General features: G+C 35.2%; 1 protein-coding gene across 6 annotated transcripts; it reads right to left on the reverse strand.

The window, feature by feature from the left end:
- Nucleotides 1-221: 221 nt before the first annotated feature.
- On the reverse strand, nt 222-26,974 carry LOC126915501 (sodium- and chloride-dependent glycine transporter 1-like). 6 transcript variants are annotated; one of them, XR_007710219.1, is made up of 12 exons: nt 26,334-26,968; nt 23,301-23,583; nt 16,963-17,218; nt 15,417-15,575; nt 14,766-14,973; nt 14,421-14,592; nt 13,821-14,177; nt 12,738-12,947; nt 11,473-11,814; nt 10,269-10,503; nt 8,711-8,952; nt 222-8,209 (listed from the first exon to the last, which is right to left on the reverse strand). XR_007710219.1 is itself a non-coding variant. In XM_050720219.1 (12 exons), the coding sequence occupies exons 3-12, from the start codon at nt 20,162-20,164 to the stop codon at nt 8,786-8,788; spliced, it is 2,121 nt and encodes a 706-aa protein (XP_050576176.1). In that variant the 5' UTR covers nt 20,165-20,203; nt 23,301-23,583; nt 26,334-26,973; the 3' UTR covers nt 222-8,785. The 6 variants fall into 6 exon arrangements, 5 of the variants coding, with proteins under 5 accessions (XP_050576176.1, XP_050576175.1, XP_050576174.1 ...); XM_050720219.1 differs by adding an exon at nt 20,147-20,203 and having other exon boundaries at nt 222-8,952; nt 16,963-17,215; nt 26,334-26,973; XM_050720218.1 differs by adding an exon at nt 20,147-20,203 and having other exon boundaries at nt 222-8,952; nt 26,334-26,973.

Raw genomic sequence — 26,974 nt, forward strand, 5'->3', positions numbered from 1 at the left:
AGAGAAACGTATATTTTTAGATATATAAATAAGTAGTACATATAAGAAACGTTTACCAAAAAGATAATGCAGATTTGTAATATTAACTTATTAAGATATTATATAGTGTCGTATAATATTATTTAAAAATAAAATATATATATATTGAAATAATATTTGCTTGGGCATTTAACATAAGATTATTAAATAAACGAATAGAGAAGACAATAGGCGCGGTGGCATTATCGTCAACCATATATATCAACACTTTATTAATTACACACGCATCATATACATATATATATATACATATATATATATATAGAATTTACATAATGTATATATCTTCCGCAATGCAATGTACATGTATATTAATACAATTTCTTATCCTCGATATAATCTCATCGTCTCTTATATATCGTGTTTTTTCCACTTTCTCTCATCTTTTCCCATAATTTCTCCTTTTCTTGGACTAACTTTTAAAATTTCTCATAATCGTCAACGTACGATAAACATCCGAAATCGAACCTAATTGCGCGTAAAACTTTCGTCTCGTAATCTGTTTGTGTGTATTATCGTTAACGTTGTGCAACAACACGTAATGTATTGTATACATGTATGTATGTATGTACATTCATGTTTGATGTACATATATACATGTGTATACGTATTTGTGTTTGCGTATTATTTAGGTGCACGTTTATTTGATATAGACAGAACACGACTTTGGATTTTTCGTTTAAATTGCTTTGTCGCATTCCTTCGCCTTAGAAGTTACATGCGTTTGATCATGCACTCGTCTATACGTTTCCCGTGTGCCTCTCTGTTTCATTGAAGATATACAATTTGATTGAGGTATACGTTAATTCTAGTGAAAACAATAGGATCGATCGAATTAACTAAATCTAATTTAAAAAATTCCAATGTTTTTGATAAGATATATGTGTGTTACGTAATCAACTTGTAGAATATGTAAAAGCAACATTTGTAAACATCAGTTGTAAAGTTTCGCAATACTTTCTTATAGATTTGAAATATTTAAGGTCTACTAAATTAAAAATTTATTTGTACGTGTGATTTATCCAAGCGTTAGATGCAAAGATAATTAATCAAATCCAAGGAAACAAATGGCAAAATCTTAAATGTTTGTATATGTATCTTAAAACAATGGTAACGTACGAAATAAAATTTTTATGATACAAAAGAAATTCTCTTCTTACGCATACATTGTGTGTAACGTCCAATGACAGAAGAAAATGGTATATTAACGCGAATAATGCGATATCTTATAATAGCAGAAATAAAGCCTGTAGCTGTAGCAACTAAGAATTTCTAAAAATTTGATAAGTAATAGTATAAAGATATGTCAGCATTTTTTATTGATCAGTAGTATAAACTTATATTAACAAAATCACATGACAACAAGGAAATTGTAAAGTACCTTATAATGTAACTCGCAAAAATGAAATAAATATGAAAGATTTACAAGAATTACTTGAAGAAATGGAACTGAAAAGGTTTCTGAATCATAGGCTGATTTTAAAAGTAAACACTTTTACATTGATATTTTCTGAGAGACACGAGTAGCGTATCAGAAGCAAGCGTATTAAAATTGCTTCTCTTCGTCCAGAATAATTTTCCACAAATCGCAGTTTTAATCCTATTTCTTCAACATCCAACTATTTTCCATAGACACATGCTCGCCAACGTACAAAAATCTGTCTTATTAACGCGAACGAATATTAATCCTATCGTTTCCCATGAAACATAACGCATCTGCTACCGCCTAACGCTATCCTCGCTCTCGAACGCTTTTCTCTTTCTCGATTAGCTCTAGGACACGTTACTTTGTACTGTTCGCTCTACTGGTTGCTCTTGGTGACGTAAAATCCGAAACATTACTCGGTAACCCTGAATTCACGTATCGAAATCTTCGCACGAACGATCTCTGCAGCAATTTAGAAACGGAATAGCCAAAGGAAGATTATCTTTCAGTTCGAGTACTTTGAAACGTGAATCTTTTGATCGATAAACACTTACAAATCATATTAGATATCAAATATGATTTTGTTGGAAATTATACAGAGAAGATAGTTGCAATTATTTTCTTCTAATTATATTTAATTAATGAAATATTCAAGCCATTTAAACCATCAGCCTTTATACGTTTGTAATAGCAACAAAGTTACCGCGATGTTATCGATAATTCTACGTCACCGAAATCTTAACCCTATCTAGGACAGTCGACCACGTGGCCTGACCGGTTTAAACCGGCAGCTAATGCTCTCTATTTATTAATTTATATTATTTAATTATTATTATTATTCATTACTTTTGTATATAACATAACTCTTTTTATAATAATAAATATTGTTATTGTTGTTGTCAATAACGCGCTAAATCTTTTGTTTAAATTTCTTTTTAAACCTGCATTAGATTCGCCTATCTAGCCTAAGGACATTAAAGTTCTGTCGAATGCTTATCTATCAGTCACCCTTTCTTCCCACGAATCCCAAGCACTTTATATCTTCTCTTTTCTCTCGCGATTGTTTCTCCGTACTCTTTTTAATCGCATTTCTTAAGCTGGCAAAATCTGCCCGAGCAATCGATCGTCAGGGTTCCCTTAAACGAAGAATTCTCGTTTCTTCTTTTCTTCTCTTTCTTTTTTTGTTTCTTGATTATGTCTCGGATATGGCTAGTTGGAGTGCGTTTCTCGCGTTCCTATCGGTATAATTTCGTTTCTGTCTAATCTGAATATATCAGTACGTGTACCTTCATTCAGATTAATTAAGTTACTTGAATTCCAAGAGGATTCTTGATGGAGAATAAAGGGAACGTATTTATGAATGTATGTCAAAAATATCGATTTGTAATTGAAAACATACATGCATAATAGAGAGATTTTATATATATGCGAAACATAACGGAATGTAAAGTTTAGAAGAAGAGGTATCGGTACATGTCAGTAAGTACTAAAAATAATCTGGAAATAAGATTACATTACTTAACAACTATTATTTTTTTGTCTTTAAGTCAACGAAAAACTGGGAGGTCTCGAGTTTGCTCTTAAAACCTGAAAGCATATTTCATTGAGTTTCGTTTAGTCAAGTAAATTCATTCGTATCGATATGTGAAATATTGCAAATCATTTGCTATCAAGAAACTTTGGTCATAGATGAGAACAAGCATAGAAATTCGAGTAGAATAGATGACAATTGCAGGCTGGTTTCGTATTACTCGAATTGAAATTTGTTGAATCGAAGTAACTTGACTAATCCATACGAAGTTTATGCGGTTAGTCTAATGCTTCTTCCCATTAAACGAACAGTAGCGGAAATATTTCGTTGAAAAGGAAATGAACGTTTCATCGAAAACAGACGGATCTTAATACAAACGATAGATTATTAAAATCTATGATACTTAATGGATAATTGTATACTTGGTATTTTGTTCACCGTGTTTTGTACCTACTCGTATGTTTGTAAAATGGAGGATTGACAGGATTTCGGGCATTCAATTAACTGAAAGACTAACTGGGATACAAAGTCCTGGGTTTCGGTATTTGAATATGAATCGATTCGATAAACTTTCATTGTCTTCAATGCGAAGCTAACGAGCCTCGATTGGATACGAATTCCGATCTTGGGATTCGAATATCGCTCTATTTAATGTTTTTTTTTTTATTTTTTACTTTTTTGCCTATTTTCTGTGAAGCTCTGAGTATTAACAACGACTAGATTCTAAAATGTTAATTAGGTCACCGAGGATCCATCTTGTACGCCAATAGTGAGAATCCTCCTCCACTTGTTCATCCCTTTGAGCAAAGGATTAATGGCAAAGGACGAATATTTACTCTTAACGTCCACTTTCATTACTTACAAACCATATTGATCGCAGATACAACGAGAGCTGCGATTTCTTACGAACGAGTCGTATAGTTGCAGGAAACTTCGAAATTTTCATCGTTTGCAAATTTCATGTTTACGTGAATCTCGTGAAACTTATCTCGTGAAAACGGTTTGCTGAAAATTCCTGTAACCACGAACCACCGTGTAAAAAAAAAAAAGATTTTTAAGGGGCAAAGTTTCTTGTATTTTTTCCTGTTCGTTGAATTTAACGTAAACAACAAGTCAAAGGATTGTAAAACGATACTCTAATTTTAGCTATGGTCATTTTACGCGCAAACGAAAAATACTTCGACGAAGCAACGAGGAGAACGAGACCGGTCAATTTGTGATAATAAAAATTGTGTACGTTACCAATGAACGCGAACACGTGGATCGTTAAGAGGATAAAAAGTGGAGTTAGGCCCTTGTTACTCTAGAAAAGTACACTTACACACACTTTCCGCACTATTTTTCGTCGTGTTCACTCACTCAACGAAACGCAGCGAAAAAAAAAATCGCACCACACAGATTTTCACGCGCACGGATATGAATTAACACATTTTGTATGTCTGCCTTTTCGTAATTTGAACGCAGCGAGATTTTTTTCTATTTTTCTCGGCTTTAATGTCTAGTTAAATTGTTTCGTGACGTTTCTTCGCTCGGAACCTCCCTCTTTCTTGCGGTATATCAAACGATGAATCGTGTCGTGTATTTTTTTATTATTTTCTTATGCTTGTATTTTGTACACGTAATATAATAAACTATGCGACGCGTACACCAGTGTACAAGCGCCTATAAATATAATGTAAATATTTAATATACAATAATGTGTATAATATACTATATATGTATATCTTGTAACGTGTGTATATGTATATGTGTATATGTATATACATATATACGTAAAGTATACCGATAAATGTTATACATATGATACAGCTAACAACACTTTACAAACGGGGTCACATAAAAAATAAAGAATCACGATTTCTCACGTTTATTGACTGTGTACGTACGCGCGTAATTTGTCCGGTGTGCTCACGAGACATCACTGACTTAAACGTTTATTTTATGATTCCTATTTTTAGGTCTGAAATGATCCGAAACGCTTTTCTCGCTGAACCGTGAAACGACACAACCCTCTCCTCTTTCCTCCTTCTTCCCTCTTCGTTCTAAACACCTTCCCATCATCTCACTGTCTATGGTTCACACAAAAATAAATATATATGATATATATATATGTATATATACGAATATATTATATTATATATACATATACATATATATATATATATATATACGCACAATACATGGTTTCTTCTTCCTCTTCATTTTCTTCTTTTTCTTCTTCTTCTACACTCTACGGAACAAGCGTTCGATTCTCAGAAGCACGCAGAACAGCTATTAGTCTAATAGACTAGGTGAAACCCTGAAAAGTTTACGCAGCTGGAAAATAGATATTATAATTGATAACGGGAATTGGAGGCGTTATACACGCGGAAACACTCGACAGTCGATCTACGAGAAAATAGAGTTCTTTTCTTTGTCTTTTTAAGTGTAACAAGGACAGATCAAGTGTTCGTCGTCCTCCAATTGTGGATACAATCGAATTGCAAGTTTAAGCGGGCGAAGTATTCGTTGGCCGAAAATATCGTACGCAAAGGATCACGACCTTTCCCTTTCTTTTTTCTTCTTTTGTAATTTTGTAGAAGGAGTTTAATATGTGCATATCTAATTTCTATACAATTAATAATATTATAATTAGTAAGTTTTTATAATAAGTATGTATATATATGTAAGGAAAATTAATGCAAAACTCGACGAAATGATTTGTAAAGAAAGAAACTAATAGGATTACAAAAAGCTCTAAACGCACATTATTTAGTACTAATATAATGATTTTCTCAATTAAGCTGATACAGATACGACTTTGTATCGCTTATTTTCTGCCAACCAAAATTATTTAAAATGAGAGCATTTTTTAATGAGAAGTTCATATCTATTTTGGTATATATTTTTCATCTTGTCTTGTGTAAGGAGAAATAAAAGTGACTTAATAGCTTGTGTTATCCCCTTTACAAATATGGCTACCACCTATCTATATTAATAGCAAAAAATAAAAGGAACTCCCCTATGTTTCTAAGCTCAGTTTATAGACTACAGAATTAAACTATCGAAGCAGCTGCTTCTCCCTAAGTCTCTTAACCGAAATAACTCCTGCGTACAACGATCGAAAAATATAAGCTTTTAATATACAAGCCAAGCAAATAGTCGACCTGCTTATGCTACATGTGACAAATTTTAAGATAGAATCGAAGAAAACGTGATTCTAACGATATTATTAGCTGGGAATGCTTAATATTTGCACGAATTAATTTCTGAATGTTGAAAGTAACGAATTGAATATAAAAAGTAACGGTAGCCACGTCGATATAACAAATAATTATAATTCTATAAATTTTGAAGATATGGAAGCTAATATAAATTTTAAAAAATTTGTAAATGTTACATTTCGCTTTATTTCTCTTTTCTTTCAGTATCTGAATATTAATTGCACAAGAAATTATCCATATTTATTGCTCAACAAATTATCCAGCCATAAATATTTTTGTAGTACGTGATCCTGTCATTACAATATCTCAAGTAGCGTAGTTAATTGTTCATCGACACCTGTTCAAGGACTACATCGTCGAAGGGTAAACGTCGACCATTAACTTTACTATCCACCTGGAAATATGCAGAGCGGCATAATTCGCATCGCATCATCGAAACCTTTGTAAGTAATTGTCGTACTTCGACCGTTTAAATTCGCTCTTTGACCTCCCACTTCCGATCATATTGCGTACATTATTATAACGACAAATAATTCTCTTCTATCGCTGAACATTATATATCTTTGACGCTCAACAATTTAATCCTTTAAGCATTGAACCACAATATTTATTGACTCTTTGTAAAAGCTTCAATCCTACTATCATCGCTATCGATAATAATAATTCCTAATTGAAAAAAAAGTCAATAAAATAGATCATCATAGTTATGAATTATTCTTCTCTATTTTCAGTCTGTGAAAATGGAGATAAAAGTATTAAACTTCGATAAAATGTCATGTTAATCAGTCGTTGGAGATATCGAAGGAAGTAAACCGAAACCATAAATAGATACATGAATCGCTTACGCTATCGCACGCTTAGTACGTAATTCTCTTACGTAATTAAAATTCCCAGAGATTTTTAATCTCACTTTAAATTCCATTGCTACGATGGTGGCAACGCTGAAAGGATTAAAACGACTAAAATACAGCAACAATCGCGTCTTTAACAAAAATATTCTATACCCCATCAACTAACGATTGTTGCGATCTCTCGTTTTTGGAGGACATCGACAGGTGAACGCAGGAAGAAGGATAGCGCTAATCATCCTCGCTTCAGCATGATAATACTGTCTAAGACCGCGTCATTTTTCCGCTTTCTCAGCACTTACAATTAGATCCGCTTCCTTCCCTTCTTAAATCTCCTCGACTTTCCAATTCCTCGAAATTTGCGCTCTTCAACGATCGCACTTATTCTCTCGATAAACGGTACAGCGTAGCTGGTACTTAGGTATGAAACATTTCGCGAGTCAACATCGAAAAAATACCGAACGCTCGCGTAACTAGAAATGGTGCTTTACAAAAAACCAGATGGTGGCGACTGAACGTGTCGGATAACAACAAATATTCTGCGACAAAATTGTCCAGTGGATTAATAGAAATTTAGCTTGTATTTTCTTCTCTCTTTTTTTCTTTTTTTTTCTTTTTTTTTTTTTTTTGTTTGTTTATGGCGGGTGATACGAGATTACATAGATGTGAATTGCGACGAGGCGGAATTAACCGCGAACTCCTCTTGATTTTGACGGCTAAATCGAACATGCCTAATCGCACGGAACGTCTAAATTGATCCGCTCTGCAAGTGAACATTATCTTAGATAAGATACCTTACTCGGGAGCAATTGAATCGTTCAGTGATTTCCACCTGAAAAAGGTGAACTGTCATTGCTATATCTTAATAATTTGTATAATGACGCTTCAGCGTAGATAGCGATAAATACGTAACTTTCCTCGCTAGAATACGTTACAATTATTTAATTCCATTATTCCTCTCGTTATCCTCTTGTTGTTTTATCGTCCGTGTGTGAGATTTTTTTTTATCATTTTCTTTGTATTCTTCGTGTCCTTATGTATGTACAATCGAAAGCAGTGGAGTAGCGTAATTTTTCCTAACGGTTTTACATCGCAGCGCGCGTGCTGGAGTCGTGTCACAGTTTCTTCACGCGGAATCTTCGTCACATCGACAGTCTTCTATCTAGTCGCGATCGATAAATTTTTTTTAGTCCTTTTCTTTCCTACATTTCATGCGATTCGCTATACCGATTACAAGTTTTCACATACTATCTTACAACGAAATAATGGCCATTTAATGTTTAACGACGATAATGGTTAAATATTCTTACGTCTACGTTGGAACTGTGAAACTTGTAAAGAAAAGAAAGCAGAATATCAAACATCTTCTCTGGTAAAGCAAACGAGAATGAAAATGAAAATGAAAATTTTAAAATAATTTAATAAATTTCAAAAATACTTTAATCGTCATATAATTAATCGTAGATTCTATTGGAATGAAAGATATAATTTAATAGGATTGTGGGACTCGAGTATATGAAAAAATACACCGACTATTCCTCTTTAAAAAAATAAATCCATAGGAATATCTCTCTTCTATTGGAACGTTCAATGCCATTCTTCGTTTGACCGCCACCCGATCGATCATCGATCGTTATTGAACCTATCTGCGATATGCAACTACCTGTTATTGGCCTGTTGTATCTTTGGCAATAGATTTCTGGGCAGACTCGTCTTTACAGATAAAATGAACATCGTGTCAGACTTGTTGGGATGTGATCAAATCGGTTTTACTAGAATTCTTCAGGATCGACGGTCCAGGAAGCTTCTGAGTGGTGCCAGACGTGCTCGAGGGTTGTACCATCATTGGCTGACCGTTTACCAGGACTATGGTGTCTCTCACGGAATTGTATCCTGCTGGTGGCCCTACGTTAGAATTATTTCATGAAACTTAGTAGATCTAGTAGATTGTAACATATAAAATGTCTGATTTTATTGTATCAATGTTTTCCAAATTTTCCTATTTCAACAAATGTCTGTATCTTTGTAGATGATTTTAAAACTAAAGATTTTTTATATCGTTTTAATTTTGTAATTTGTGCGTGTAGAAATGCATTTCTCTTAGCGTTTGATGAATATTAGTTCGTGTATGTACGTGTGCAAAGTTTTACTTGAAATTCTGTTTGGAATTCTCTAGATATGCATGACGTTATTCTACACATTGTACGCAATTTCTGTTGTTTCGCTTCCATTAACATCATGGTATGAAGCTATTAATTAACGTTGATTTATATGCAAGAAGTATACGTTATAGTTAGGATTTGCTTATTACAAGAGCAATAATTTCTCTATTATACGATGATAATTACATTAGGAGAATTTGTTTATATTATTACATTCTTCGTAATAAAAAAGATTATTTGAAGAATATTTGCAGAAAATTTTCCGAATATGTTAGTCATGAAAAAGATTCCTTCCGCAAAATATAATTAAGAATTAATGAAATACCATTGGGTGATTAATAATTAGCAATTGTCCTAAATATATCTAAATCGATTGTTATAATCCTTCACTGATAAAAGTGTCACTTGTTATTTAGAATTCTACCAATCAATTTAATACAGTATAAACTATTGACACTTTGCATATGCATTTTGCATATCTAGTTTTGTCACAAATGCATAGACATCCACAGACTACTCGTCACATTTGTGCTTTACAAATAGAACAATCGTGTGTTGCTAGCGTTTCATTCTATCATAATTTGGTCGACATCTATGCGACTGATATATCATAGTTTTAAAATACGAGGCACATATTTTCTGCAACACCCTGCGTATCCAACAATCGCGTAAATAAATATATAAATAAATACTCGGTCCAGACGTATCTCATTATCGATCACCGTCAGCACACGATGTAAGCGGAGACCTCTACACAAATCCGAGATAATCTCGTTTAATATAAGAAAAACACTGTTTCCTTGTGCCAGTACAGTGTTAACCTTCGCTCAGGCATAATGGCATTGAGTGTCTGTCATAGCTTATTATATCTAAATTAATTATTATCTGCTACCAGCCGAGTTAAATGCAATTAGAACCGAAACTGATGAAAATTGCGCCTCGTACGACCATGCATCCACCACGCCGCTCCACGCCGTGCCGTGTTTAATAACGTAATACACGTCCTGTCGGATGATGTTTACTTGCACACGACTGGAGCTTAATCAAGTCCTTGATTACCTGGCGACGGTGTATGAGTGAGCGTTCTCGACGGAGTAGAAGGATTCCTGGTCGCAGGACCCCAATCAGAAGTCGGTTGTAAAAGCATCTTCGCGCGCCACCAAACATTCTTCCCGTTGCTCTTCTTCGTTTTCCCTTTTCCTGGTCTTTGCCACGATGGCCTGTTGTCGAGATCGTCGTCATCATCGTCGTCTTCGTCGTAGGCAGGACGACGACGCCGATCCCTCAGTTGATTCTGTAATGAATAACGTATTAACGAATGTATTTCAGTCTGTTTATATCTGGCAACATTTTGATAATATTAGTGAAATTGTTGATAAAACTATTAGGATACCAAGGTTGAGCTATATTGTAATTATTACGAGAAGCAAGGGTCCTTTTTTTCTTAATTCTGAAGCGTCATTTACTATGCGCATGGTTGGTAGAAATATTAACACTTTATTGATCAGGCGGCTTTTGCTATAAATAAAAACTTGTCACGAGACTGGAATGGAAGGATTTTTAGAAAATGAAAGGAGACATTGATGGTTCTCTTCAAATTATCGTGTATTTTATATCAATCGAGATATTAATATTTTACTTTTTAAAATACTACATTTATACACTTTTTTGGAAATGTCAAAGTATTTTCGATATTTATTTAGATAGAAGGAGAATGCTTGTAAGGAGAAATGAATGTAAAGGTAAATGATCGTAAAAACAGCGTGAAGTGTAATGGATCTAGGGAGATACGATCTCCGAATCATTACTGTCAGTGTATCGTCATTCAATGTAGCTATTGTTACTTCGCTTTATTATAACTTATATAAAATCATACAGTAACTACGCACAAAAACTTTAACTCTAAACTACTAATTGTCACGAAAAGGGGAAAAAAGCTATCGACCGATATGATAACTGGTGCACCTAAGTACTTTGTTATATTAATATAACTGTTTCTGTGTTACAATTATACATGACAAAACACTCGAGAACTGAAAGAACTTCTGCCTATGCAATCAAGGACTCTTATAATCGGCGTGCCAATAATCAATATTCCAATAATCCACATTCTATTGTATGCAGCAATCCTGAAACTCTCATTCAATTCCTCCGACTTCAAGAGACCAAATACTTTAAATGTTATCGTGTTACTAAATTACTCTGTAAACGACGACACTCGTATTTTACCGCGAACAATGTCGAACGATTTAATTTTACTTACGAGAGCCACGCCAACGATGACCAATACTGGTATTATACCGACAACCCATCCAACAACGTCCGCCCATTTCGGATAAACGTAGCCACCGTATGTAAGCGGCTCGTATTCGACCCAATTAAAAAATAGGATGAAGAAGAGCGTAGCTGGTGTAACCACTTTCCACATCCACGTCCAGAAAAATCTCCAGGGACGACTACGAGGTCCGATCATCTGCTGCACGTCGTCGAGAAATCGATCCGCACCGTAGATCCAAGCGACCAAGATACATTCGCCTATGGCGATCAATAACACCGACCAATTCGCTGCGTATTTGTCCATCAATTGCAACCAGTACATACCAGCCTGGAAGTGCAGCGAAATGTGACATTTTAATTACGAGCAATCTTCTGGAACGAACCCTCGAGTGAATTATTTTTACAAATATAGTAAAATACTTTGAAGTTTTCAATTTATATATCATAAACTCGTAGAAAAATAATTTTAAAACTCTATCTCATTTTTTTTTTTTTTTTTTTTTTTTTTTTTTTTTGTAACTTTTCACTTGGGAAAAGAAAGTATAACGTACATAGAACATATAAGCAGATTAAATATTGTGAAAGACGATAATTATTTTATTTATCGTATTCTAATATTTCTAAGATACTTTGGGGTATAGGTAACAGATATATAAAAGGAGATAACAGCTACGGATAACACTAAAATATTCAGACTGTAAAAACAATAAGACGATAGAGTAAAAAGTAGTACAGTTTTATAAATGGACGGGCAGTCTATCTGTTAGCTTACGGCAATAATTTAAGATACGCATAAATGCACTCGAAAGCTTCATCTGATAAGTATCGCGTACTTGTTATATATTAGTAGATATAATTATGTTATCAAGTGACAAGATTATGCATTACAGATTATTAATTACGGAATATTAATATAATATGAAATTACCTAGATGTGTGAATTAGATATAATAATTAAAATACATATATAATCGTAGGTTCCTAATATTATCTTCATCGATATAATACATTTCTATAACTAATATGAAGCTTTTTATAATGATCACGTATTTTGAATTTAGTTGTGTATTACTTGGTATTTTTCAATCTTATAAATGAAAAGTGATTAAAGTTCGATAAATACAAGTTTCTAGTTATTAGTAACATTTAAGAATTCTTTTTCCTACGTCTGGAATTATTTAATTATCCTTTTTGGTATCAGTTATAGAAAAGAAATATTCGCAATTTCTCCTATGTACAATATAAACTTACATTGGTAGTGAAAATGATACCACCGGCGTAACCAAATACAGCTGCTGCCAAGACAACCCATAATTTGTAATTTCTTAATGCTGGAAAGGCATCGAGGATCGCTGTGGTAACAGTTTCCATCAGAGCGAATTGAGAGTCGAGACCCAAAGTGAGCAGCATCACGAAGAAAAGCAGCGACCAAAGTGGGGCAACTGGTAAACGAGCTACTACCTATTTGTATAATATATTTTTTTAGTAGCAAAAATATATAATTAACACAGCATGCTCTCTATATATAATGAATATATAAAATATATCTTTTAATGATTAATGTATAGTATTTATACCAATGTTTTTATCTGATATATATTTTTAGATACTGTAACATTTAACATTAAAGGTATTAAATATTAAATTTTAGAAAAAGAACATTTAAAACGTCCATAAATACAGGAATGTGTACCTAGTACACTGCAGCATAAAATGTAACAGTAGAGTGAAAAGTAAAATAACAAAATGACTAATGAGGATGTTTCAGAGGTAGGTTCTTTCGTTTTGTATGAAAATAAAGAAGCCTGTAATCTGATTTGTAATCCTAAAGTCTTTCAGTTCTCCCTACAATGTCGATTTCTAAAATTTACTTCAGTCTATCGTCTTTTACATCTTTTATCGAATCTGTAGAAATGAACTGTATAAATACTACTAATACATAATAAACATTGATTGCACAATAATTATTAGACTACGAATGTTCATGTAAATTCGTATATTTCTAGGCACAACCAAACGAAAATAGGCCCTAAATAAAGATCTACAAATATTATAACGAATATTATATATATTTCAGCGCACTACATATACATTCTGCACGCTTAAATTATAGTGGCTAGTAATTATAATTACACGTATCATTTTAACAAATCTAGCGAAATGTTAATCGAAATATCTTGAAGAGTAAAGGAAAATAAATAAAACCAATACATGATAAATCTTTAAAAAATATTCATCAAACGTAATTTCAGAAAAAAGAACTTGAGCCTGATCTAAAATAAGTTTACAAAAGGAAGATCGTTTTACGCTAATAATAATTCTATATTCACATACCTCAGGATAGACAATGAAAGCCAGTCCAGCACCCTGATCGACGACAGACGCGACGGGAACGTCAAGCTCGTGAGCCAGGAATCCGATCACAGAAAAAATGACAAAACCAGCGAAGAAGGACGTGCCGATATTGCTGACGGCGACGATCAACGAGTCCTTGTAACAATTGTTGGTGAATTTGTTGTAGGAGCTGAGCGTTATCAAACCACCCCAAGCAGGGCTCAAGGCGAAGAAAATCTGCACAGCGGCGTCGCCCCACACTTTCGCGGACATTAGCCTTTTCCAATCGGGCGTTAGATAAAAAAGAATGCCCTCGTCGGCACCGGGAAGTAAAATCCCTCGAATGAAAAGAGTGATCTATAAACAGAAAACAGAGTTTTTCGTTTACAGCTCTACCCGTTGATTGGAGTCGTCAAAAAATAGCGAATTCTGCGTGAGACTGACTTAGAGAGTGAAGAAAACGTGTATTAATAGTAACGCGTATTAGTAGGAATTGAAAAAAATTATCGCGATATTAACAAGTATGGAAAGTAAGTCAGATTATAGAATTCCAGAAGAAAATAAAAATTCTAAAGAAGCGTTGATGAAAATTACGCTTACCAGAACGACGTATGGGAAGAGAGCAGTGAAATATACAACCTTTCCCGAGCTTTGAACACCTTTGCTCAGACAGAGGAAGACGATAATCCAAGCCAACAGGAGATTCACTGCCATCGAGGGTCGAATTGAACCTGTCTCCTCGATGCCGCTACTCATCCCCAACACGTGATTGCTGTGTAACGCATGATTGAAACGATATATTAGAAAAGTAGTTTAGTTCGCAACTAATAACTTTATTTTCTGAATTATTTCGCTTTTATCACTACTAAGTTAATTACACGATACAAAGCATAATTATTCTTTTGTTTGATTTAATAGCAATACTTGCGAATGTACTCTCCTTACTTGAAATATTCCTCAGCAGGTGGTCTTCTAATGGCACTAGTGATGTTTTCCATAGTCAGACCCATGGAGGCCATCTGAGTGGAATTTAAACATTTTGTTTTGAAGTAGCTCATGTTTTGAGACATACACGCCTCGGCAGCTTCTGGCATGAAGCAGTCTTCGGTGCTCCATGGTGGTTCGCACTTGCTCCATGGCAGTTTACCAGCTCCTGCACAAACCAATTAATATTTCTTTATTGATATTAAACACCGATGTTTCGGTAATGTTCCCTTGGTCTAAGAGACGTGCAATGAATTATTTTTTATTGCGATCGTCGCTAAATAGATAGACGGATTAACGACGACACATTTCAATGGTTTCATTATTTATTATTCGTCTCTCTTCATGTTGCCTCGTCATATACCTATCTATTTTTCCAAGAACGAAAGAAAGAAGAAAAATTCACAAGGAATACCGCGAAACCTAGATACCCGTTGGCACTCGAAACGCAGTAACCTACACTCGGACGAATCGATAATTCACGCACCGTGATACTGTGTTCTCTCGTTCATAAAACTTATCCGACACAAAAATCTTTTTATCCTTAAAAAAAGGAAAGAAAGGAAGTAAAAGATATGTAACATTATGGATAACACTATAGTTAAATCTCACCGGCCACGGAGACGAAGATGTAATAAAGGGTCCAGGCGATGATCAAATTGTAGTAGAGCATCACCACCGAGCTGACCAACACCATTCCATATCCCAAGCCGCGGAGTAAGGGGCAGAAGCGTTTGTATGCTGCCACTGGGCCAAGGCTCGCGTACTGCCCTGTGGGAGAGAATATTGCAAAAGAGAAAGGAAAAAAACAGCTGAAGAAATGGATCGATAAGCCATTTGTGCCAGGCCTAGCTGTGCACCTGCAATTTACACGGAATATCGAATCGCAGAACAGGGGTCGATATCACGAACGGTTCACTGGTTCGCCTAAAAATAACGTTACGTAAGCCTGGTAACGAAGAACAATCGTTCATTGATCGTTCTATTTCGGTAAATCAACAAGCGTGGACATGGGTTGACCTTGAGCACAAGATGACCATAAGAATGAGGTTTGCATTCTTATCACGTAGCTGTATGTCTATTTCCGTGTGGTTTTGCCTCTGCCTTTATGGATGAGATATCTTGCGACGTAATTTCGTTCATGCGATGATATAAGCGAAAGATCTCGCGAAATGTCTATTTTTTTCGTATTTGTAATTGAACGTTGTTTTCTGTGGAAAAACCAACCCGCGTATTTTGTGATATATTCGAGTTTTCTGCGAATTTATGGATAAGATATCTCGCAACGTTTTAGGCGAGATAAAAAGAATAGCTGCATGCTTTTGATAGGAAAAATAAAGTCTGATACTATTTACTTTGCGATAGATCTAACGTTAAAGCGTCACGTATTTTATGCTTCGTCATCGTAATGATGTAGTTTCGATGTCCTCGATGTCGCCGATCCAACTCGTAATATTTAATAAATATTAATATTTCTCATTCGATTTATGTTATTTCCTTTCCTTCTTTCTCATTTTTCTGACGTAAGGGAACAGCTGATCGCTGCTCTTGGAAAGTTTCAACGTGGATTTCACCGATATAGAATTAATCGATAGTTATTTGGTGGCGTACTGTAGTAGCTTCGCGTTCCAAGTATTCCAAGATAGGTGCGACTGTTTTCTAAGAATTTTGAACTGGCCACTACAGGACAGGCAGATTTAAAATAGAACTACTCGATTCTTATCATTACCCTTCGCGAGACTGTAATATCCGCTGGTCTTCTGAACATGAAACACGAGGAACATATTTATTTTTCAATTTCGATAATTTTACAGAGAGATTGTACTCGATCGGATTTGAAAGCGGAAACAACAGCTGTTCATTTTCATTTCATTTCATAAATTATGTAATACCACAGCTTAGCAGCGATTAGTTTATATCCCTTTGCAATATACCGAACATCCTTCACAATATATCTTATCCTAATACTCTAGTGATTGTTAGTTACCTATTTACATTACATTAAATAAACGATATTCTCTTACACGAAAACGAAGTCACTTGATTATCCAATATAACATCAAGATTCTACCGTGTCAATATAATGAAATACTTGTACATTGTAACAATGTAACAATTAAACGCTCCACGTATAGATAAGAGAGATTACTTCACTTACCTAAGGAAAGCTCCATGAACATGAGAGGAAGCCCGGCGATAATGAGCATTATCGTAAACGGTATTAAGAAAGCACCCCCTCCGTTCGAGTAGCATAGATACGGAAATCGCCAGACATTGCCAAGGCCGACGCTGTAGCCCAGAAGAGACAACAGGAAGTCGAATTTCCCTGTCCATGTACCGCGTTCTGGGTGTTCCTCTTCGCCAGCCTGCAATGGTGCCTGGCTGTTCGCCACCGAGTACTTGTCTTCGTTCTGCTACAAAGGATACATCGAATTCTTTTATTCCCATTCTGTCTCCTTTTACTCTTTTATGCGATAGAGATGGTTCTTTGTGCTCATCAGAAGTTCGATAATTCGTCGATGAAAGATACGGAGTCGAATTCATAAATGTTCGTGAAGGTTATGGTCAGCGGTTCTCAACTATCGAGTTGAATTTTCAATGAAATTTGAAGTTTAACGTCCGAATATCAGAACAGCAGATCTTTCAACGTCAAATAATTCCACAATCTTATCTAGAATCATGGAAAAGTTATAAATTTACCATTGTAATATTAACGTATCAGGAAATTCCAGCATTTCGTGTAGGAAAGTAATTTACCACGTTTACTCGTGGAGGGAAATGTTTTGATTCCAAGAGCGGGACGAAGTAAATTAAAAAATTTTCATGACTGCAATATCTGTTTCTTATACTTACCCATGTTTGGATAGAGTAACGAATCTTGTAAGATAAAACGTTAAGATACGTCTATGAACATATTCTGTAACGAGTGATTTTCATAATACACAATTCATAATGGCATCAGGCAATACCGTACACGTTTTACCAGATAATAAATCAAATGATCCTTGATTTAAAACGCACTTAAAAAGTCACGAAGAATAAGAGAAAATAACGAGCCACGACACGCTAAATAGCAAGTACTTAACTTCGTTCATGGCGTAAAAGAAATTGTAATATCGTTAACCGTCGAATCAGGTCAGACCTCCTAGAACCAGGCGGATTCCGCGTATTTTCCTTTAACTCGTATTAACTTTGAAAATCCATTTCGAACATTCCTATCTCCATCCTAGCGTCTTAATTATATTACCCGCTTTAACTTCGCCCTCTTACGTTATCGATCACAAGGAATATTACCCTGGAGATTTCTTTGAAATACCAGCGCCCTGGTTGAGAACCGCTGTACCGTGTCAAGGCGAAAGGTCGCGGAATTTTCGCCATTTTCCTTGGTATCGATAGTTCCCCAATGGTCGATGGATCGACGTATGCAAACGATGTTACGTAAACGAATAGTCGGAAGAACGAAATCGCAGAAATTCTACGAGGTTTATCTACTATGCAAAGAAAGATAATGTGAATAGTAACGACCATTGGGAAATCAACGCTAACAAATTGCTTCGACGTTTCGATCTGTCGTGTATCGTCTAATTTTCACGACATCTTGAACATTACATACAGATAACAGCTGGGTGTAGCTTTGTAGGACACGCGTGTCAAGTGCAACGTGGATGATTTATGGCTGATGACTTACGTTCTCCACGCCGCGCCGTTTCGTACTATTATATTTAAATTGTCTCATTCTTGGAAACATCAATTCCTTTTGCATGCATTTGTCCCCCTCTTTCGATTTAGCAAATATGCTAAATATTCTCTTCTCGTTTACTATAAGCTATTTATTTGTAACATTTTACAATTACGTATTTACAATTACTAGAGCCATCTTGTAAATATTTTGCCAGAGAATTTACAGTAAAAATTTAGAAAAAAATTAAGATATCAAGATATTCAATATTTCTATCATATTCGCATGCATTTCTTTCCTCATCCTAATTTGTTAAGTGTAATATTGCCTGCATTTGTTAAACCATTTGTTTCTAATATTTTTGTAAGTAACGTGACATCGAGACTGCTAAAATTTGTCAATGGAATTTAAAGTAATTGGAAAAATGAAAAATATCGAATAAAATGCAAAGGTGGTAAATATTTTGTATTTCGTAAACGAATATCAAGACACTCGGTCATTTGATAGAATTTATATTAATATGATTCAAGGTCCATGGTATGAGGATTAAGTCGTCAAAATTTCGTCAAGATATTTAGAACAATAGCAAACGTACAAATTTTTCATTAATGGCATTTTGTGTTCAACTATGTAGCGTGATAAAGTACGCGTGCACTGCGTGAAAGCGTGAACTTTCCATGATATTAATATCTTCTAGCCATCGAGGAAGGGTGTGATAGCAGACTGCAGATGTTTATGCAAATTCATATTCATCATGGACATAGCTACAGAAATAGAACTTAAATGCGATTTAATTAAATATCACAAGCATTTTACTTTTTGCACATTATGTTCATATATAATTTCTATGCATTTCTTGCGCCTTTAAACTTATCATAAGTTTTATTGAAAATATTACTATGAATGCATAAATACACGCAGTTTATACGAGTACCTTAATTGAGATTTCACCTAGAAATTAGAAACCGAGACTTTTGAAAATCGTAATAAATAATTGAAAACAATAATTAAAAGAATATCCCTTGCAAGAAATTGGCTAATTAATCTTGCTGTAAATTATTTTTTAACCTCGATAATGGTAACCTACATCGTCTTCTAACTTATCGTAATTGATAAATTATCGAACGTTCTTCGAAAATTATTTCTACGAAAATTTATCGATGAAACAGGATAGACATTCGTACTCTGGTAATTTAGAAATAACGAAGTTGAAGGAATTATAAAAATGATGAATAAAAGTCTATTTAATATTGGCAGCTGACCTTCTTCCAAGTAAGAGCATGCTTGGAATTGATTTCGCGGAAAAGTGATGCGCATTTGAGACGGAGGTGACCCGCGTTCCAGTAAAATTGCAATAAACGTTCGAAATGTCTTGAGACAGTTAGTAGATCGTAATAAATCATGAAATCATAGCGCTGATATTAAATGCCATATGATATTGAAATTTGATCAGGTATTTACATCCGTATATTTACATATGTATAATTGTTTATATCTCGACGATATTTGTATTTCGTTTTATCTTTTTATTGCTAGTCGGTCGAAAAGATGAGATTTGTTTTGTTAGTCGAAAAAACATCGAAAGCCATCGAAAGCAAATGCTTCTATGTATTGCTAATGCACCAATCAGTGTTTGTGCTCTTAATTATTTGGGATTGCGTACCTTGCCTTTAAATTCCATTTAACAGGATCTCTTGAACATTTTCTCTTTCCTACGTCTCTGTGTACATCATTTAATGAATTAGTAAAACATTTTTTACATCTCATTCGTTCATATAAGCTAACTGTATATATTTTTCCCTAAACATTGATTTCAATGGATTTCCTTAACGCCATGTCCTTTTATTGAAAAATTTAGTTAAATTAATACAAGAATACGCGATATGCTACAATTTTTACATTCTCTTATATATAGCGGCTCATTACACCATCGCACTTCACTAATAATCTTTCATAGTCGTACAATTCGATCAATTTGCAATAATTTCTGGCTCAATTATAATATTTTTTCTCGTAAACAAACAAAATTATAAAATGACGAAGTGTCTCGAAAATGTACATAGTTTTCTTTTATGTTTGTTCAATATTTCTCGCAAATGCTCGTTTCTATCCTCGTTACCTCTAATTACTAGGCTTTAATTTTTACTACTTAACGTATTTACCATTTAGTGCTTAATTATCGTGAGTTTCGCGTATACACTAATCCAAGTTGCTAACAACTTTAATTAACTATTGTCGTATCGATATTTCAGATTATCGGTGCTTAGTATTTTTAGAAAAGAAGGATGCAATATATAAAAGGAAGATCTTCCACAAGTAAATAATTATCGGCCGAGTATCTTTTCTTTTTCAAATAATTTTGCTACCCTCTTTGCGTATTAGCTATCGTTTTCCGATATTACTGTTATCAAATGATGTTAGCTCGATGCTTTTCATTCCCCGATGTTCCATTTTTCTTTACCCCGGTGTCAATAAATTATATAATAAATTGTAATATAAATTAAAATATTTTCAAATTACTGAGAACAGGGTTAATCTCTTGACGGTATGATAACGTGACGAACAATTCCCAATATTTGCTGCACTATTGTTAGATACTAAAATCGTATAGATATATATCAAGTATCTATAGAAAATAAATAGCTATCAATGATATTTGAAATACAAAATATATACTATTATATTTGACGACTTGCTCGAATCTCTGTCTCTCAGTGAATCATGTATCAGTGTTAAACGTCGTAAAAATCTCCAAAAACTTCCGTAATACTTTCTACCTCCGATTCTTAACAAAAGTTAGACTAGAAAATCTCCTTTACCATTAGGAAGCTAAAGGAGAATAAAAGAAACGCGAAGAAACGAGAAGAGACTGGCAAAGAAAATGACTAACCATCCGCTATGTCAGTTCAAACAGACTTTAATCAATTCGAACGTAAAGAGAAAGAAGATCTGACATTAAGGAATCTGTATTCGACTCTGTCTTATCGTTAATTAACCCCCTTTATTACGAAAAGGAGGAAACAATTAATTCGACAAAATGACCGTTTTCGTGGAAAGATTTTCATCGGGCGAACGTTTGTTTGTCTGATTGCGTAATCGACGTTCGCATTAAGGTCTTTGCCGACTTTAGTGTTTTACAAATTCTCGCGGACGATTCATTAAAACGTTTGCCTTGACGCTCAAGAACATTAAGTTTTCGCGAATCGATTAAAAGCCGAGAAACTCATTCAAGGAAATTTCATTTTCGAGATAGATCCCAGCTCTCCGCTCGGAGAGCTGTTCAGCTCTGGCCATCGATTTTCCCTCGAGCTGCGTTCTTCCTCAAGAACATCAGACCGATACTCCTCGCTCGATAGTCGAATGAAAATCCTAAATCTTCGACGGTGCGGCGAAATGTCAAGCATCGACAGGAGCTGGATGTTGCGACCGAATTCCTCGCGTTTTTCCGCTTCGATGGGTCGAATCGAATATCTTCCTTACCAACTTTCCTCGATATTTCGCTGTTATTGCGGTACGTGTGTTACAATCGAACTAGTTTCGCAAGAATTCCATTCGACGTGTATTGATTCGATTTTAATGTGAAACTATTTTTACACAGATCGCTATGACTCGTACTGGAGAGGGAAATAGGAATCATTACTGGAAAAATTTAAGGGACAGTACAAAAGCTGTCAATAATAGAAAATTTGGTAATTAAATGAAAATTGAATAAGATTTTAAAATTTCAATGTAGAGGAGATGAAAGCAAGAATCGATAAAAATTATTGTAAGAAAAATTGAAAAAGCAAAATTAAGGCCAGTAACTTATTTTTCGTGTCTCCGAAGTAAAAGGATTAAAAAGACAAATTTTTGGAAAAGGAATAAAGTGGTATCACGAAATATTAAAATGATCATTTCAAAAGAGACTTGTATTATTGCATCTACTATGCAACAATGTCTCTTTCTATTAAAAAGAAAAGAAAACAATATACAAAACGAATGATTAAAAACAAACCTTCTATTACCACGAAAAAGAGAGTGTAAATTTAATGGTGTTATAACGAGGACGAAACGGACGGATCCTGGAAATGAAATAAATGGAGAGGAAATTCAATGGTCTTCGAGGCGTCTGTAAAACGATGTAATTTTAAAGCGAAAATAACGAGGAACCAAGAAACAATGGTGTCCGTGAGGTTGTATAAATGTCGCGTAACGAGAGTTGACTGGGGGTTGGCACAAAGAACGACTTGCATCTTGAACGATCGTAGGGACGAGAATGCTTTGTGCTTCCCTAGTGTGTGCGCGTAATTTTCAAAATTCGAGTCTAAATCGGTGAAAAAGTCCCGACAAGTGCATTCTCCTGGGCAGCTGTGAGCCGTTGCTTTCTTTCTCCTTTGTTTCGAGATCTTAATCGTCGTTTAATTCTCATTTAATTTTCTATCTGTCATGTTGAAGTATTTCAATAATATACGTTTTAGTATAATAAAAAAGAAGAAAAAGAAGAAAAATAAAAACGGCGAGAGAGAAAAAATAATCGATATGATTGGTAAAATATTAAATAAAATCTAATTTTCGTTGTTTCAATTAATCTAAATTCTAGATAATTAGATTTAACTGTTTTGATGTATAGTTATGTCTAATTCTATCTTAATTTCTATGTTTAAATTATAGAAATATACGTGGAAGGATCAAGGAAAATTCATAACATATTAAGTAAATTCTTATTTTCGTTATTTTCATTGAATTAATCGAACAGATTTAATTGATTTGGTATACCGTTATGCATAGCGTGACTATTTAAATTATAAGAAATTGTATGAAAAATTTATAATACTTACGTCCCAGCATTCCAGATAGGAACGAATCCTTGGTGAGGACTCCTCCATTCTCTAAACTGGCACCGAACGCTTCTACGAAGTCAGACGAATCTTCTCCTCTTCATGCTCTGCAAACGTCTGAGAACTCGTACTGGCGCATCTGTTCTTGATTCACTAGTGTCCATTGTTAATGTATAGCTTCGTCCAAGCGGTAAACCTCTATATATCTTTCGTTTCATCGATTTTTCTACACCAATTTCTTCCCTCGATGTTCATTCTTCAGAAACTTCCTTCTGTTTATCTCCTAAAACAACACACAAACACATACATTAAACCATCCAGTGTCACAATACATTATCATCTAGTTACAATTGCACGCTTGAAAAAATTATATTTTGCTTCAAACAATGTCCATATTGCTCGTTAACATCATTTTTGCTGTTTTAAACAAACATTTACGATCTTTCTGATCTTTTGGGCGAGTTCAAACGAAACGATCGGTGGTGAGAAAAAAGCAAGTCGAAAAAATCAACATCGCTAAACAGTAATTACTCGCGTCCTAATTGCTGTTATCAAGTTCACACCAGATACATGGCCAGGCAGTAACGTAGCTACTTCTTGTAGCTGACAGATCGGGTCACGCCGTATTTCTATCCCACCCACTATTTCCATCATTCCCTTTTCTCGCTGTTAATTGCGGAACTCGAACAACGATACAATCTAGTGGAAATATCCTTTACACCAGGATAAATAACACGGCGGAATATTCTTCCCAAACGACTGTGCAACCTTCGGGTAAACCGTATCGCGAATCGTTAATTTCGAGGATACTCGCGAACGTGTGATTATTCAACTTAATAGGAATTGTCGAATGATGTAATGTAATTATACGTAAAACAATGTAATGTACTTCGTAACATTGTCAGACCTTCGTTCTGAGCGGCAGAAGACCCGCGATATCGACATTTATGAAAATACGATTGAAACGCTGTTGAATGCAAGTTGATTAATAATTCATCGAATATCGTAATTGAAATAATTAGAGTACGATTGAAATAATTAAAGAATTACTATTCGAAAAATGATATTCCATTTAAATGAAATCTCCGTTAAAGATTCCTATTAAAACTAGGGGGTGATTGCTTTGTTTTAGATGTTTCAATCATCCCCTTAAATTATTTGATTATTTAAACGAATTAATTATTTCGTAATACGATACACGATTTATATTACGACATATCGATTGTTCTACATTTATAGTGCCATATTATTCGTGTAACAGAAACGTGTTTCAACCCTCAAGTTATTCATTGACGTTTCAAATCCATTCATAAATTATTCGATTATTTAAATCAATGAATTATTTCATAACAAAATACACAATTTATATTAACTGTTATTTACTGTTCTTACGGTTATTAACTGTTTTAAATTATAACAACCTCGAATTGTATCCTCGAATTGTTGATCAGCTTTCGTTATCTTAAATCCATTCCAAATAATCCCATCGGTCCTTAAATATGTACAGCCATGCATCGATTACCCTAACAGCTCTGTTTCCATAATCTATTTTACGATATCGTTTTAAAGAGGCGCTACAAGTCGCTACAACAGGATGCAATTTTCTCCGGAAAATAACGCGTGCGCGTCCCTCGCAGCACCTGGGAACATTCCGCTAGGGTAGTTTTCATCGAATAACACGTTCGCGGTGCAGCCACTCTACAAAGAAGTGAAAACGCGGTATGGATCGCTTGCACGGATGGACGTTTACAATTTACGCGATGCAATTAGAATTAATCGAAGGTTCGGATAAAGATCTCTAAAGATAGAGGTTCGATCTTGAAACTAGCGAGAATAGACTATGAAATGGATAAATAGAATGTTACGAGGAGACGATATCAAGAAATTAGATCATGGCTACGATATTCCATGAGAACGCGAGATATGGTTAATGTTAACCGTCAGCTGTTGACCTTGTCCGTGGCAAACTTTCGTCTTTAACTTCTTCGTCTACGGAGGGGTGCAACTTAAGTGCGTTCTCGCTGCGCAAAATTTTACCTCTTCCTCGTCGAAGATAGCCATAGAACATTTTCATAATCGTTACAGAAATTCTATATATCATTTTTATCGCGTTTCGTTGAGAGTTTGCGGGTTTAAGCGTGATAATTAATTTGCAATTTACTTGAAATATTATATATTCAATTTGAAATTGACAAAATATTATCTAGATTATAAATAAAATTACTCTGGTATTTTAACGTTGTCTAATAGTGATAAATACTGTTTCACAGTGTACGCTTAATATGCATTAATACAAATTTTTGCGAACTTTATGTATTTTAAGTGTAGAATTAATATTCATAAATTTGACAATTACTTTTCAATCGATTTAATGTAAATAGGAGGGAGGATTGATCCAAAGAAACAAGTCGCAAGAAACGACTTGATGATTTTCAAAAAATTGTTGATTTACCAAAGATTTAACGAAAGGTTCATGTAATCGTTGGGATAAAAAGTAACTCGAGCGCGTTTAATACACGACGTCACTATAGTCACGCTTAAATGTCACCCGGCTGGCCATGGTGGCAGTTCACCCAGTACGCTATACACGTACCTTTGCTCACGGTCTTACGTAAACTCGATAGTGGATTCTACCTTTACGAAATCTGTGTCAGTGGAGCCCTGCACCGAACTGTACGCGAAGCTTTCGAGTAATCGCATATCAACGCGATCTGGATCGCAACTGAAATCGAATTTATACGAAACGCGTGAAATCATGACACTGTTCCAAATGAACAGGTAGTTGAAAATCTCGTCAATTCACCCCTGGACGATCCATTTTCGATCCAAACGAACACACTAACGAAGGAGAAAAATTTCCACGCAACGAGATGATTTTTCTCGAATCACAAAACGAAATTTCCGACAGTGTTTTAATCGGCCAGAGTCGATCCGTAGCAGTTACGTAACCGCGGGACGAATGTCGTTCACCGAGTGGCGTTTCGTCCCGGACGAGAATCAGCCCTCGAAACGGGCGCGTTCAATCGCACGCACCTGATTATGCTCGGTGACGCAATCCAGTCGGTGCACATCCTCCACTGGGATTCCACTTGGCCGGTGGTCGATCAGCTGTCGTCGCGGCTGGCAGCGGTGCTCGCGCTGCCATCGGAGAACTTGGCGAACCCTGTGCCAAGGTCAGAGACACGCACTGTCACTGCTTCTCAAGGTCACAGCGATGAACCGTACCGCGCGTACGTCCACGGCACGACACGAGATAACACACAATCAAGCAAAACGATTCGACAAACCGAACCTCTTTGCGAACCTATCGTGCGTTCTTTCTTGTTATTCCACGTCACACCGAGTACATTATAACGTTACATGGTGTATCAAAACGATGATACCGAGACCGACACCAAAATCATGTATGTTGTGTGTGTCTCTGTATGTAATAAACGAGAACAAGACGAGAAGAAGAGCGAAGAGGCAAAGATAGACGAGACTAGACGCGGCGAGACCAGACGAGACGAAATGAGACGAGACGGACGGACAGACAGACAGTGGAAACAGTCCGTGCCCGGGCAGCCAGCCAGCCAGCCAGCCTGCCTGCTTATGGGAGAGCTTTTCTACTTGCAGCACCCCCAGTCGACCCTGTCGAGCCTCGAACTCGACGGATCGATCGATATTACTGCTCC

Source organism: Bombus affinis, chromosome 4 (assembly GCF_024516045.1).
Source record: "Bombus affinis isolate iyBomAffi1 chromosome 4, iyBomAffi1.2, whole genome shotgun sequence".
In the NCBI taxonomy this organism is placed as follows: Eukaryota; Metazoa; Arthropoda; class Insecta; order Hymenoptera; family Apidae; genus Bombus; species Bombus affinis.

Coding starts and splice junctions, on each gene's coding strand:
- LOC126915501 (XM_050720214.1), bottom strand. CDS start 23,348: ATGGAGGAGTCCTCACCAAGGATTCGTTCCTATCTGGAATGCTGGGAC. Junction 14,974..15,416: donor CATCTTCGTCTCCGTGGCCG/GTGAGATTTAAC, acceptor TGGTTTGTGCAG/GAGCTGGTAAACTGCCATGG. Junction 14,178..14,420: donor TCTTCCCATACGTCGTTCTG/GTAAGCGTAATT, acceptor TTCTGTTTATAG/ATCACTCTTTTCATTCGAGG.